Source organism: Corvus cornix, chromosome 5 (genome assembly GCF_000738735.6).
Source record: "Corvus cornix cornix isolate S_Up_H32 chromosome 5, ASM73873v5, whole genome shotgun sequence".
Lineage (NCBI taxonomy): Eukaryota > Metazoa > Chordata > Aves > Passeriformes > Corvidae > Corvus > Corvus cornix.
The window spans coordinates 51,224,651-51,239,582 of record NC_046335.1 but is presented as its reverse complement, the minus strand read 5'-3'; the positions used below and the strand labels follow the sequence as shown (position 1 = coordinate 51,239,582).

General features: G+C 45.6%; 1 protein-coding gene across 3 annotated transcripts; it reads left to right on the top strand.

Annotated features, from left to right (window-relative positions):
- Positions 1-8,481: 8,481 nt before the first annotated feature.
- CALCB (calcitonin related polypeptide beta) lies at positions 8,482-13,713 on the top strand. Of its 3 annotated transcripts, none has more exons than XM_039553449.1 (5): positions 8,482-8,559; positions 9,525-9,620; positions 9,886-10,017; positions 12,749-12,933; positions 13,241-13,713. In XM_039553449.1, the coding sequence occupies exons 2-4, from the start codon at positions 9,535-9,537 to the stop codon at positions 12,906-12,908; spliced, it is 378 nt and encodes a 125-aa protein (XP_039409383.1). In that variant the 5' UTR covers positions 8,482-8,559; positions 9,525-9,534; the 3' UTR covers positions 12,909-12,933; positions 13,241-13,713. The 3 variants fall into 3 exon arrangements, with proteins under 3 accessions (XP_039409383.1, XP_039409382.1, XP_039409381.1); XM_039553448.1 differs by having other exon boundaries at positions 12,746-12,933; XM_039553447.1 differs by lacking the exons at positions 12,749-12,933; positions 13,241-13,713 and adding an exon at positions 10,818-11,362.
- The last annotated feature ends 1,219 nt before the right edge of the window (positions 13,714-14,932 follow it).

Here is a 14,932-nt window from a genome sequence, read left to right as displayed (position 1 = left end):
CGTGGCGTTCTTGGCAAAACGCTCCATAAGCAAACCCAGATTTGTTTCCACTCACACTGGTTTCGCTATTACATTACTACTATTTTACAGGCAATTCGAGGCGTAACAGGAGCATTCCTGGCCCATTACAATTTCTATGCCATGTGTTTCTAACTGGAAATGTCTTTCTTGTTGAATTAATATCTGTACTTAGATTTTTAAGAACATTGATAAGATCTAAACAGATAAGGAATTTATGCTGGTGGAGTTCGTTAATAACCTGTGTCAATGCCAGCATCCTGTATCAAAAATCTTACGAAGTTTGTCAGAATACAAAGAAGTGGCTTGAGCCCTGCTGGAGGTTTGTTTTTTTCATTCTTCCAAGTTATTTCCTCATCCTTTCTTCCAGTATGATACTGCTTGGTGTCTTAACAAAATTACTTGGGCCTGAACTGCAAAAAATGTCGGTATTTTCAATGTCAGGGCCTAAAGAATTTTCACCATAGGACAGGAGATTCAGAACCTCAGCTTGGCTCCAGCCAGAGGAAGAATGAGGAGAAATTGCCAAGGAGTAAAGTAAGACATGCACACGCTCAAGTGTCTGAGGAAACACATTGCTTTGGTTTATTTTTACTTCTTATATTCTATGTTCTATTATTCAAGTGTGTAATACCCAAAGTTGTAGATGGTCATGATTTCCACTGCATCTATGTAAGAAAAGAAAGGCGATTAACAGTTTTGGCAGCAAGCATTTTGAAGGGGAAAAACAACGCAAAAATAGCATAGGAAAGACCCAAAAAGAGGGAGAAAAAAAGATACAGAAAAAAAGACACAGCAGAAAAGTCCAAATATTTGACTAAAAAGGAAAGAATAGACTTGGGGGGTGGGGGGAAGCCAATAATATTTGACACTTATCTTCAAGCAGAGGAGAGAACAGTCAAAACTGACCTTACCATAGTGTTTGAGCCGTGGGATGGAGAAGAGATGGTAACAGAGGAAGAGAAACTGAAGAGCATGATTGCAGGAAAATGAAATCCATTTTGGTCAAGCCAAATGCTAAAAGGTGGTGAATCAACCAAGATTAATGATCTGAGATCCTCTAAAAGATGCGTGATTAAATGGAGGTAAAAAGCAGCAGCATGGACAAAGATGACTGAAACTTGTCAAAAGTAAGAGATAAATAAACCCTTGAGGACAGATGAAATCACCTAAGAATGCAGGTTTAGGGATGCATGACTCCAGTTTCTGTCCAAGGGCAGGATTCCTTGCCAGTTTCTGATTGATCTTTTTATTTTTAAATTTTTTTTCATTCATTCATTCCTTCAGAAGTGTGTGGGCAGCTTGTGCTGAATTGCTTCTTTGGGGATGTTTTACTCATCTTAATCATGGATGATCAAATGAGCAAACTCATAGGATGAATAAAGAGGTTTTTTTTATTTCAATTATAAAAATGATGGCTGAGTAAAGAAACCCATTAAAGCATATATCTTTATTAAATTCTAAAACATTCTAGTAATCAAGTTTTACAATTACTTTGCACTGGAAATTCTGTAAGCAGAAGTTGGAGTAACAGGAAATGATTGTGTTCCTGTCCACTCAAGAAAATCAGAAAGCAATTATTTGGCTTTGTATTCTTTTGCTACACATACTTATATATAGCTTTGACTTTTGAAGAAATATACTGACAGGTGTGGCTGGTCTTTTAGTAGCAATGTTATGATCTTGATGATAACTCTGGGGAGAAAAATTAAGTTGTTTCCAAGTTCCATTAAATATCTCACAAACTTGGATTTAGCTGTAAGTTTGAAACAGGCTCTGGTTTTCTTAATTCTTCAGAGCTGACATTGTAGCTGCACTTCTGGAAAACAAGGTAAACCTTTATCAGGTTAAAGTGTTTTCCATTCCTATAGTAATGTCTCTTGTCCAGTGAAATCATGACATTATTTATAAAATGCAGGGAAACAACTTCTTTATAGACAGATTTGTAACGATTTTGCTCCTTGCCTTTGATGGTGGGTCAGGGAAAAGAGGGAGATCTGTACAGATGTATGTAAAACAGGCATGCTTGTCATGAAAGAAATTAATTTCATAAGCCCACTGACAAGTTGAGAGTCATGTGCAGATGTTACCTATTACACTCACAAAGCTCTTTTTAACCTATGTCATCATAGTGAATGATCAACTTCCATGTTACAATTATCTCCTGGGCTAATCCTGTAATGATGTTGGTGCTTTACGGATTATCTAAAACACAAAAACACATCTGATGTTTTCCCTTGTGAATTTGGTGATTGACTGCTGAGAAAAAACCCACCTTTTCCTTCAGTCACATCCTTTTCCTTCATCGCAGTCCTACTCTGCCTAAACATTTCATGTCTGTCAAGCAGACTCAGAAAGCTAAGAGACTGGCTTAACTTCAAAAATAGTTTTGGCATGTTGTATTTTCTGGTTCTTTCAGAGTGTACTTAGGTCAATTCTATGCATAAATTTAGAAATTTATCTTTTTAATTGATGGTCTCGTATGACTATCGGTTCCCAGAAACTCTGCTGAAAGTAGATTAGCAAATATGTTGTAATAGCCTTTGCCTTCACATACTGTTTACCAGCACTGAAAGGAGAGAGATCTTTTTTAGCCCCAAATTTCACTGATGGCAGAGGCTAAATCAGTGCTTTAGGACCTAACAATGTCAGGACAAGTGCATGGCTGTGGGAGGGACTGAGGAAAATACTGAGTTACCCTGTGGCTTCATCACACCTCAGTACTGGCAAGACAAAGAATGAAATGATGACATGAGGACTTCCACTCTTCTTACATCCTGTAAATAACAAGCAAGGATTAACATGAGGACTTGAGAAACAGTTTCTCACCCTATTTTTGCTGACATGCTCTGACAATACATAAGATAGTATCACAGCACTTGTGCAAGCAACGAAATCAAAGTTTTATAACCGTGCTATTGCTTAACAGGATTATTTTTCTGTTCTGCGGTTGTTTTTTCAACTCTCATTTTACCTGCAGAATGCAAAAAACTGAAGTCCAAATGGGTGTTGATTTTGAAACATTTTCAGAGTGAGATTTTCCTCTGTAGTGCATCCCCTCAGTGTTACCCTGGTAAAGCTGCAAGTCTGACCCTGCCTCTGTTTGTTCAGTGTGGGGGGTTTTCCTTGTCAGCCTGCTGGAGGTGTAGCTTGGGACAGAGCTGGAATTTTGCCAGTTGTAGAGGGTGGGAATGTGTTTCCAGGTGGCAGGAGATGGCTGGAGCCTCTGTAGACCTGCTTGGAGGCTGAGCTGTGCTAACGCAGCACAGAAGATGACAAAGCTATAGCAAACTTCCTTGTGGTCTGCCCCTTCTGCCTGGCCAAGCAAACCTCAGTGCAGGACAGTGTGGCCCAGTCTGGTTTAAAGGATTATTCCAAACTGGATTTTGAATATATCTGGGGAAATTGCCACAAAACCTACAGAGGCTTTTGGGTTTTTTGTGCAATAAGAAGGTTTCAAGGAGATTAAACCAATGCAACACTGATCTGCTGTTTAAAATGTCTTTCATAAATCAGTCTTGGAGCTTTTCTAAGGCATTTTGGAGGAAAATTTGCTTCTAGAGTGATTCATAGATATTTCATTAATTAGTTCAACAGCAGTTCCACTTACTCAAAAGTAGGCACTGAAGCAGCCTAAATCCAGATTTAATGTCCATTGAAAAGGAAATGCTTTAGTGTTGGGATTTATATCAGTATTCTGGTTCTCAGGAAAGTACTGCATTTTTATAAAAAAGCTTTCCTTTTTGGGCCAAATTCAAATGAAGCTGTGAGATAGATAGGTACAATGTTATTTGTGTGGATAAGCTTGGTGTGAGCTCATGCTAAATCTGAATGTGGTTTTTCAGAGACTATGGGAGCAGGATTGAGGATTAGGGATGTAAGTTTTGCAAAACCAAATGCCTACAAAAGTTATAGTGTAGGTTTCGGAGTTTAAGCCACTCTCCAGCTGTTCAAATTATGGTCACAGAAACTGGAGGTGAAAGATATGAAGGGAACAAATGAAATGGATTATGTTCCTTCCCCAGAGCATCTCACCTATATTTGTCCCTCCTGACAGATGTTAGAGTAACATGCCATAAAATCCTCCACTGAAAGAGGTGCCATAACTATTCTTGCATGTCATTAATCTCAGTTGCAGAAAGCTCTTCTCATGTGTGGTGTGTCCTTTGTTGCCCTTCAAGACTATATATATATATAATATAGCACCAGATTGCAGATTGTTATTGTTTCATGGCAAGTAGTTATATTTTTGTTATCACCTTTCTCCATAGTCTTTCTTTCTGTTATGTTTCCTTGATCTTTGTTTCCCTAAATAGTTTTATAGGATCTCTGATAACTCTTACTGGCATTTTTTGGACTTTCTCAAACTTGCCCAAGTCTTTTTGATCTAGATCTTATCAGCAGCAAGTAGAGTGTAAGGATTACCTCCCAGGCCTCAAACAAGATACTCCTGCTGACATACAGCTTGCTTTTACAGCAGCACACCACCATTAACTCTGGCTTAGTGTATTTCATTTTCTGCAGAAGAAGTTACAATGAAATGTTAGAATGTTAGCTCTGCTCACCTTGCCCTACATGGCTTGTAGAGTCTTCTTAGGGAGCAGTGTTTGCTGGCTCTTCATGAAACAGGATCCTGGATCAGAAAGACCAGGCATCCACCAAAAACCCAGAGAAGTGACTCCCCCAGAAGAAAGAGCATGTGATTTTTACAGCTGGCTTTATCATGAATAGTCTTTACCTGAAAAATCTTGATTAGTTGTTATGAAGAACAAACTCAGAGAGAGCAGAGACCTGAATCACCTCCCTCATGGAGAACCTACTGTGTTTGTGGATCGTGGCCTCATCACTGTCTCCCCTTTAATTTTTGTAGGGTCCACCTTTCTCTGATATGAACTATGGGAATGGAGATTTTATCTGTGCAGCTCACAGTCTTGTCTTTCTTGAAGAATTACATTTTAGTATTGAACAAAAATTGCACCATACGATACAAATGTGATATTTTTGTTTACCATCGTGTCAGTTTGTAGCATTGAAGAACTTCACTGCAGTGTCTGTGGCTTCTTGGCATAATGGCAAAATTTACGGTAGGAAAAATAGTCATACTTTTAAATGTATTTGTTAAATTATATCAAAGAGTGTAATATTGTAAGAAGCTGCATCTGGTGTAGAGAAAGTCACTTTAAAATAGCCCAGATTTTTCTTATTCTCTACAAATTAAAACAAATTTATTTGAAAATGAAATTCATTTTACTTGGAGCTGGAGGTTGCATTAGATCATCTGATTTCTTAAATTAAAAAACAAAAAAAATCCAGTAATTCTGTGGCTTTTTATTTAATCTGCTTTGAACCTATAGCCAGCACTGAAAAAGGCAGAACAAGTCCCTGGAACAGATTGTTTCAGTAAATGTCTCTCTTTTTTAGTGCAGTGCTGCAAAGTACCCCTCTGTGCTAGATTTTCCACGAACACTTAACCTCTAGTTTTGGATTTATTAAGCAACACAAGAACGTCATCCTGTGAAAATCCTGTATCTTTTTCACAGCTTCAAAACTAGACAAACTGGTCAACTGCCCTTCTTCTCCATCTCACGTACAAGAGAAGAGAGATTTGCAAAAAGAAAATAAATTTGGGGAGACTAGATGACATATAGCTAAGGGGCGGGGGAAGTAGGACAAGCGTTCCAGCTGGGAGTCCCTCCATTAGCGCTGGCTAGGAGCAGCCAAAGTGCCTGCCAACATCCAAGTGCTACATCATCTCTACGTGCACAAGAGTGGATCTATTGGCATTCGTACCTGTTGGTTTAAATTTACACTCCTTCCTGTGAAAGCTTAAAGTAGAAATGTTGGCATCTGAAATCCTGTAATCACCGCATCCCACAGGCTCCAGCCCGGGACCGAGCCACACTGGCAGGAGAAGGGCTTGAGATGACTGGAATCAACCAAAAGGCAAAATTTAGCTTTATCCTCCTCAAAGGAGGACACTGAAATACCCTATTACAATAGAATCGTCTGGAATTTTATTGTTTTAACTTTGAACACGGGAATATTCTGTGTGGACAAGGAGTAAATAATTCCCCAAAGGAAATGGGAACGATGAACTGTTAGTAGAGAAAAAGAAGAGCGGAGTTAGAGAGAAATATCAGTCTAGCAGCCTAGTCATTTGAGTTCCTAAATTCTATTTCTGTTGGTGTAACTGTATAAATCACATTAAAACAGTAAAAGCAAAGCCGAGCCGCTCCTTTAGGTACTGCCTAATATTTGTAAATGCATCCTCAGAAAAGCTACCTTAAAACCAGAACACGAGTCGTGAAAACGGAAGAGGTTTTAAATCAAATACTTTGACTCCTTCTCCCTGGGGATTCCCTTGGTGAGCATACGTGCGAGGGAGCTGCTGTTTAAAACGAACTTTCAAATTTGGCAGAGCTGGGGGGGGAGGAGGAAGCCTTCCAGGGAGCATCCCTTCTGCCACCCTCTCGACGGCTGCAGCTCGTGAAGGGCTACGAAGACGTGTTAGGGAAAAAAAAAAATCAACCTCAAAATCGCCTCAAACAGTGGTTTGGGTTTTCACCTGGAAAAAAGCAGAACCCAGACCCCGAGAGGGTTTTGCAATTGTCGTTCTGCAAAACGAGGGCGGCAAAGCGCCGCAGCGCCCGCCGGTGGCCGCCCCCGCGCTGGGAGGGGAGGGGGCCGGGGCATCCCGAAAGGCGGATGGCGATGGACACAGCAATCCCTCCCCGGACGGCAGCCACTCGCGTGTGCTTTCTGTATGTCCGTGGGTTTTCTTCAAACTTCCCACCTAAAATCTCATCAACAAAACATCACCCGCCCCGCGGCTCTCGCAAAATTTATCCACCTCCCGCTGAACACACGGCTCCTGCCGCCGGGAGTGACCCTGTCATTGGCGGCTGCAAAAACATGAACGAGGAGCCGCCGGGATGTTCCCAGGAAAGCTCCCTGTCCATCTGAACAGCGAAACGCGCCATCCAGCCACGCTGGTCACCTGCTCCCTGCGCGGCCGCGCAGTGTGAGCGCAGTGTGAGCGCAGTGTGCGCGGGGCTCTGCTCGCCGCCGTGTCGCCGCCGGGGACGGCGACAGCGGCATAGGCGTCTCTCACCGCTGCCGCCGGCGGTGCCCGCAGCCGCCGGGAACTGGGAAGCGATGCAGGGGAGCGAGGGCAGGGGCGGGGATGGGCGGAGCCGCGTCGTACCGGGGGTCCCGGGGACGGTCCGGGGCCCTGCGCATCCCCGCCCGCGGCCGTCGCCAGCCCGTGTGCCGCGGGGCTGCCGCTGCCGCCGTGCTCGGCAAACGCCCAGCGACTTCGGGCGGGCAGGAAAGGCGCTCCCGGTCTCCCGGGAGGCGGTGGAAGCGCTCTCTGCGCCCAGGCACTGCAGAGCATCTCGCCCGGGCTGCTTCTCCCCCTCCCCACGCCCGCTCCGGGCGGCAGCGCTGTTGTGTCCCTCCCCCGTGTCGCGTCTCCCTGCGGTCGCCCCCGCCGGGCCGGTGCTTGCTGCGCCTGGGCAAACACCCGTCTGGGCAAATACCCGCCTGGGCAAACATCCTGAGCGGGCAGGTGCGGCGGCGGCCGCCGTGACAGAGGGTCCTTGGCGGGTGATGCATGGGCGGAGGGCAGCTGCCCGGTAATCCCCGCCGGCGGCGCTCAGCGCCGGGCAGCGCGGGGGCGAGCCCCCCTCCCCAGGCGCCTCTTCCGTGCGCGGAAAGGCGCTGCACCTGCCCCTGAAGTTGTGTGGTGGAGACGGTGGTGATGCTGATGGTTTCCTCTAGGAGCGCGGAGTTACTCCGCGGCTCCGGCCCGGGGGCGGTGCGGGCGCCCGGCAGGGCAGACCGCGGGAGCCGCTCACTGCCTCCATGGGGCTGCTCGCAGGTGTCACTCGTCCCTCGCCCCGGGGAGGAGCGGCGGGTGCCGGCGCCAGCGCTCTCTCCTCTGCCGGGGAACCGAGGGGGCTCTGGTGTGCTCCCTTCGGGCAGCGATCAGCACTGTCGTCCGCCCTGCCCCTGTCCCGCCGCACATCCCGCCCGTGCCCGCCAGCGCGGAGCCCCCGCCACCCACACGCGGCTGCTGTCGGGGCGCCGGGAGAGCACCGCGTACACCCGGCTCCGCGCCGGAGCCGTGGCGGCGGCCGGGGAATTCCCGGGGAGGGTGGGCCCCGCTCTGCAATGCGGTCCCACTGCTGCAGAGGTCGCCACGCGTGAGCGGTGCCGCGGGGGCGCGGCGGGAGCGGCCCCCCCGCCCCTCCGTGCGCAGCGCCCCGGCCGCGCCTCGCCCCGCGCCGCGGCTTTTTTTGTGAATGGGACGCTCAAGGAGCGGGCCATGACGTCACCGCCGGGCCCAATTGGCGCCCAATGGCGGAGCGGGCCCCGTCGGGCGGCCGGCGCGGGGATTGGCTGGAGGGCGCGCGCGGGCGCCCACGCAGGCGGCGGCGGCGGCAGGTATAAAGGGGGCGGCGGGCAGTGCGTGACACCGCGGATCGGCGGCGACACCGGCACCGCGCCCGCTCCTCCGGCCGCGCTCCGCTCCGCACCCCGGTAAGCGCCGCGCCGGCCGCGGCTTCTTGCGCGGGGCGGGTCCCGGCAGCGCCGAGTCCCTGCCAGAGCGCGGGGCCCTGGTACCTCCATTCATATGCTCGTGTACGCGGGTAGCGAGAGCCGAGGCGGGGGGGACAGTCCTTCCCCGGTCGGTCACTTCCTTACCCCGCCGACGCGACGTGGGGTGTCCGGCCAGGACGAAGTGCTGCGGCAAAGGTCACGGCCAGAGCGCCCCGGGGAGCCTCGGGGAAGCGGGGCGTCCTTTGGAAGGGGGCTCGCAGTTCCCGTCGAGTATTGGGAGCTGGCAAAAATGAGGATGATGTGGTGGTTATGATGTGCTCCTTGGAGTCCAAGACACTGATGCTGTGAGAGAGCTGTATCTCAGATCTTCAATAACAGCAAATTTTACAGGTTTTGTGCTTATGACTGATTTTTAACTTATCCTCTTCTCTGGTTTCAGAGTAGAAATATTTATTGAAATTAAACTACTTAATTCTTAAAGTGTAATCTGAACTGGGGTGTTAGTGTGCTGGCTGGCAAGAAGCAAGCAGCTTCAGGTAAAGTGCTAAGGGGGCACTTCTTTCTTAAACATGTTAAACACTTACTGTTTTTCCTTTTGATTTGTATCTGTCCGTGTCAGACACACTGTCTGAGACATTGTGTACAGTAGTTACCGGAACGTATTTTCTGCCAGTTTGAGGAAAGGTGCTTTAAGTTGAATGCAAACAGCTGCATGTCTGAAAAGCCACATTTTTCTGCCCTGTAATAGTGCTAAGCTACCATAAAATTTTGAGAAAATGAAAGCATAATAGCACTAATCAAAATAAACAAAAAGGTGAACTTAAAATATAAAGCTCTTCATATTTGTGCTACTTGTGGCTAGGAAGCAATGACCTCTTTAGTGGAACTTGCAGGATTGAGAAGGTTGGAAAACTGCCATTGCTTGATGTACCTCTTTGTTGTAGAGAGGAAATCATGGTTATGCTGAAGATTTCACCTTTCCTTGCTGTTTATGCCTTGGTTGTGTGCCAGCTGGACAGCTTCCAGGCAGCCCCAGTCAGGTAAGAAGCTGGTCCTGTTGCTGAGTGCTCTGTCTGAATGCTATGAAAATGCTTAATATTCTTTAGAGGTCTGTGAGGGAAACAGACCACAGTGAAGGAGAAAGGTGGCTGCTTTTTGTGCTGTGGCTTTTTGATCCCACCTATGAGTGCCTAACGGTGCGCATGAGGGGAGCGCAGCGGGCTTTGCGTAGTCACACTGTGGAAGGCACTGTCAGTGACATGCAGGAGTGCCTGTCAAACCCCTGTTTTCCTTGCCTCTGCCCAGACCTGGCTTGGAGTCCATAACGGATCGAGTGACTCTCAGTGATTACGAAGCTCGGAGGTTATTAAATGCGCTGGTGAAAGAGTTCATACAGATGACAGCAGAAGAGCTGGAGCAAGCCTCTGAGGGGAACAGGTAAGGACTGCAGTCCTGGGCAGCAGAAAAGCAATGTGGGAGTGTTATGTGTTTGATATTTAGCCAAAGTCATCTGAGACGACCCTCTGCAGGTCAAGGTCTATTTATTTTCTTGGGGTTATGGCTAACTGGTAAAGGATGATACTGCAGAGACATCCTAGTGTTGGTGTCAAGAGAATGGCTTCCACCTAGTTAACCTGCCTCTGTCTCTTACTTCTGAAAGTGGAGGGCGATTTGAGCTTGAATGAGTGGGTTGTGTTAAAATATGGCAGCAAAAGGTACGTCTTCCCAGTGGGAGTGTTAGGGGATTACTCAGTCACTCTTGGATTCTCTGTTGTGCAAGTGCATGCTGTTGTAAGGCATGGAAAGTCCCTGGCAGGAGGGATGTGTTCCTCCCCGATGCACGCAGCGCCACTCTCCCTTGGACCAAAGGCATGCAGGAGCACTTGCATTATCCTAACAGGATTTGCATTGCAATGCATGGGGATGGATGAGGCACTGAACAGCATGCGGAATATAGGGGCGGTTCAACTTCCTGACCTCTGACTATATGGGCATCCAAAAGGCTAATGGACTTGCTTGTCAACAAAATTGGATTCATTAACAAATAGTGTTTTCCTTCTGACTGCTTATGTATGAACTTGCCTTGCATGGAATGTGATGCTGAGAGTTTGGATTTATTTTGAATGAATTTTTAAGTCTCCTAACAGTAGATTTTTATGTAGGGAAGAAATGCATGAATGTGCATGTTTGAGGTTACTCTTCCTTTGGGCATGTTTTTATTTTTTTCCCCCCTGCAGCCTGGATAGACCCATTTCCAAACGCTGTGCCAGTCTGAGTACTTGTGTGCTGGGCAAACTGTCTCAAGAATTGCACAAATTGCAAACTTACCCTCGCACTGACGTCGGGGCTGGAACTCCTGGCAAGAAGCGGAATGTGCTGAGTGACCTGGAACATGAACGCTATGCAAACTATGGGGAACCGCTAGGAAACAACTAGACATGCTTATTTCTCCCCTCTCCCTTTTTTAACCTGATGCATGTGGATCTAACTTTGATTGCTAACTTTGCTGTGTTCTTTTGGTTCTGTTTTCGACAGAGAATGTTTGAGGTGGACCTAATGGTAGGAAGACAGAGAACATAACATGCATACCAAGCTAGGGGAGAAAAAATAAATAAAAATGATCAGCACTGCCTTGACATTCCAAATGATTTTCTTAGACACTGATTAAAAAAAAAAATTGAAACAGGGTTCTTCATTTCTGGCTGCTAAATGTACAAGTAGATTCTTTCTTTTGTGCTTGCCCATGCACTTGTTCAATAAACCTATTTTTCTATAAGGATTAGATCTGCTTGGTTTAAGAGTTTGTTTTAGAATGTGAGATTTCTAGGTGAGGCTAGAAACATTTTACAACTTAATGTTCAGGAGAGGCAATGCTAGTAACTTCTAGAAAAGTTGAAAGAGAGCTTAGAAGTCAAAGTTCTACGTATACATTGATATGTACTGCTGTAATCAGGCATGCATGCAATCCTGTTGGTAGGGACCCTGAGAAGCAAAGAAATCAGGAAGACTCATACATATTCATTCAAACAAACTAGAAATGTAATCCTGTTTAAAACTGGGTACTGAACATGTCCAGGTAAGAATTTTGTGGTTTTTTTTCTTTTCTTATTTTACAATAGGTCTTTGCACTATATTTGAAACATATGTACCTTTAAAATATTTGTGATGATTTACAATTCACCTACATTATGTTGTCTTGAATTAAGAGCCAAACCCAGATTTCTTTACAGTTCTGTTGCAGCACTGCATCTATCTTTTAATCAGAGGCCTCTTTCAAAAACTTGGCATAGATGTTAAAAACAACTCTTCATTGTTAACATTAATAAACTGCCTTGTGATGCTTAGCTGAGAAAAATCCCTCCTACTGCAAGAAAAAAATCATTGCTTTAGTAGAAAACTCTTTAAGCAAGGATTGTGTGAATGCATATTCCTTGCAGGTCCCCGTCTGGCACACTTGTTAGCTGTAGGCTGAATTGTGAGCACACAACTAATGCTGTCAAAGTCTGAAGTGCTCCACGGTGAAGTGCTGTAGTAGAAAGAGGTCTCTACTACTGCAGGAAAGAGAGGTTCTCCCATTCCCACTAAGTTCCTGGAAGCAGTTTGTGTGTTTTTGTGGTTCAGCTCTGAAAGCAGCTGGTCAGCTGCTGAGCAGGTACAGCCCTGTCATAGTCACTGACAAAGCTCCTGTAGTCATCAGTGATGCTGCAATTCCATTTGTTTTCTGGCTGTTAGGGAGCACAGGTGTTGGAGTGAGAAGTGAAGACTGTGTCTGCTACTGCCTTTCAGGAGCACCTCAAGCTAAATACAAATGTGAGCTTTTGGAGGAAGCAGGGATTGTTTAAGTGCTCCAGACCTGAACCTCCTCAGCTCCTCTCTGTGGCCATAATGCCTGGCTGGAGGCAAGGCAGTAGCCCAGGTGCTGCTGAAAATCTGGCCTGGATTTAGTCTTCAGTCCAGCTGCTTCTGTAAAGTGAGCCTGACACTGAGAAAACCATAAAGAGGCATCTTTAACAGATGTAAGCTGTGCACACGGAAGGCGCAAATGCCTTCTGCACAGCCAGCCTGCTTTTAATCCTACAGAAGAGTCTTTGCTCGTCATAGTGATGTTCCACTGCGTGCAGGGTTCATGCTGTGGGATCTAACTCTTCCTTTTCCTCCTGAAAAGCAGTGTAACAGCACAGAAGAGGGCCTGCAACACAGCCACCTGTGTGACCCACCGCCTGGCAGACTTCCTGAGCAGGTCAGGGGCAGTGGGCAAGAACAACTTTGTCCCAACCAATGTGGGCTCCAAGGCCTTTGGCAGGCGAAGAAGAAGCATCCAGATATAAGAAGCTGAATGGTGATGTGAACACGGTAAGTACATGGCACCAAACAGAACCTGTGGCATCACCAAAACTTTAGTTTTGCTGGGGGAATAACAGAGCTGCATGGGTAACCTCTGAGAAGGCAGGCCAAGTAACAGTGTAAAAAGAAAAGAGATGTTACAAATAGAATAAAGACACCTAGACTGTGAAGAAGAGCTTTTGGAGATGTTGTGCTTAGGTAACTACCTTCACTGTGCATTAACTAAACACAACAATTTGTTTGGAATTCTTTGCTTGTTTTAGCACTAACATTTCATTATCAACATATCAGTAAACTCTGGTTTTCTTTCTTACAGATCGCAATGAAACTGAAAACTCGACTTTAATTTCTAATGGAAGCAACTCTTCTTCATAAACCAAGACCGCCAAAAATATTAATTTTTCATCCTACTATTGAAAATGTTTTATTTAATACAAATGAAAACACTTCTGTTATGTATAGTAAAAGAGGATCTAGTTATTAAAGTTAAATTATTGTATATTCTTTTTATATGCAACTCTATTTCAAATAAAATGTGACGGCATCTATTATTTATTTATCTTCCAGCTTATGTGATCCATGCTACTTATCCTGGCCCTACTGCCAAATCTCGGGGATTATACTAAACTGCTGCCTGGCAAGGCATATGAGTATTATACAGTGTGCTGTGCCTTGATGTAAAACACTTAACTATCCTGATTGTACAGTATGTTTAAAAAAAAAAAAGAAATCACTTCAATATTGTATTATTTGTGAATTTACGCAAAATTAAAAAAAGTATTTTAGATACACTTGGATTGAGAAACTGATTTTTCATTTGGACACGCTTATGGATACATGTGGCACTAAGCCAACATCATGGCAGATCAGCTAGTCCATTGATCTGCTCCAGCCTTATTAACTATAAATACTAGGGTTTGAGTCAAAAGTTCAGGACAGAAAGAATAGCTGCTTTTTATATATATTAAAAAACCCCAACTGAACCAAGAGACACTACTTTGACTTCTGCAAGAAAAATAAAAAGAAGCCACAGATACATTTAGTAAAAAGATGGAGATAAATTTAATCATGTGTAGTTTAAGACTAAATATTTTTATACAGGCTGTAGTTCAGATGAAACGGCCTGACATCTGCTGTAGATTTTTGTGTAAGGTCAAAAAAGTGAATTCGAAAGGAAGGGAAAGAGAAGCTACGGAAATGTACATTTCTTTGAAGCAATCCTGAGGCAGAGTCTATTTAGGGATCAGGGATAAATAATTAGAGTGAGTGCAGAAGAGGGTAGCTGGATGCATTCCATGGACTTGTAAGTGGTGCTGCCAACTTCCTTCTCAAAGCTGCTGCTGTTTCAGTTTAGTAGCTGAGTCAGATATTTGTTTAGATTTGTTTCGTGCTTTACAGCCTGACCCTAAAATCTGCTTCATCAGTTCAGATGAATCCCAGAATGGGTGAGGGAAGAGGCCACAGTGGTCATCTGCTCCCACCTCCCTGCTCCAGCAGGGTCATCCTAAAGCACACGACGCAGGATTGCATCCAGAGGGTTCTGGAATATCTCCAGTGAGGGAGACTCCACCCTGCTGTGCAAAGCAGAGGTGGGGGTTCTCACGATGTCTCTGCGTGTCTCTGCTGCAGGTGTAATGCAAAAGGGGACCTTGGCCAGCCTGGTGGAGACAGTGATGCTGCCCGGTGACAGTGCTTCCAGAGCATGCTTGTTCCTGGCTGTGGGTTCACTCCTTGGGGAACACCAGCTCCGGTAAGTCAGTGTACAAAGCAGGCCTTGTAGGAGATGAACCCAAGGATCTGCTTGGGTTAGGCCAAACTGCCAGTTTTGGAGCCTGTAAGCATTTGTTCCTATGTTTCAGGTATTTTTCCCCATTTTTCTTTACACAAAGTGGGGGTCATATGCTGGGATCACCTGGCTACCTCACCTTTCCCTGTCACTGCAGGTCCTCTTTCCCTGCCACTGCACCTTGTCTCTTTTGTTTCCTATTACAGCACTTAATGGCTTAAT

What these genes read in the sequence shown, in the direction of transcription:
- CALCB (XM_039553447.1), top strand. Translation starts at nt 9,535, where the DNA reads ATGGTTATGCTGAAGATTTCACCTTTCCTTGCTGTTTATGCCTTGGTT. An exon ending in TTCCAGGCAGCCCCAGTCAG is followed by an intron (nt 9,621 to 9,885) that starts GTAAGAAGCTGG and finishes GCCTCTGCCCAG; the next exon opens with ACCTGGCTTGGAGTCCATAA. An exon ending in CAAGCCTCTGAGGGGAACAG is followed by an intron (nt 10,018 to 10,817) that starts GTAAGGACTGCA and finishes TCCCCCCTGCAG; the next exon opens with CCTGGATAGACCCATTTCCA.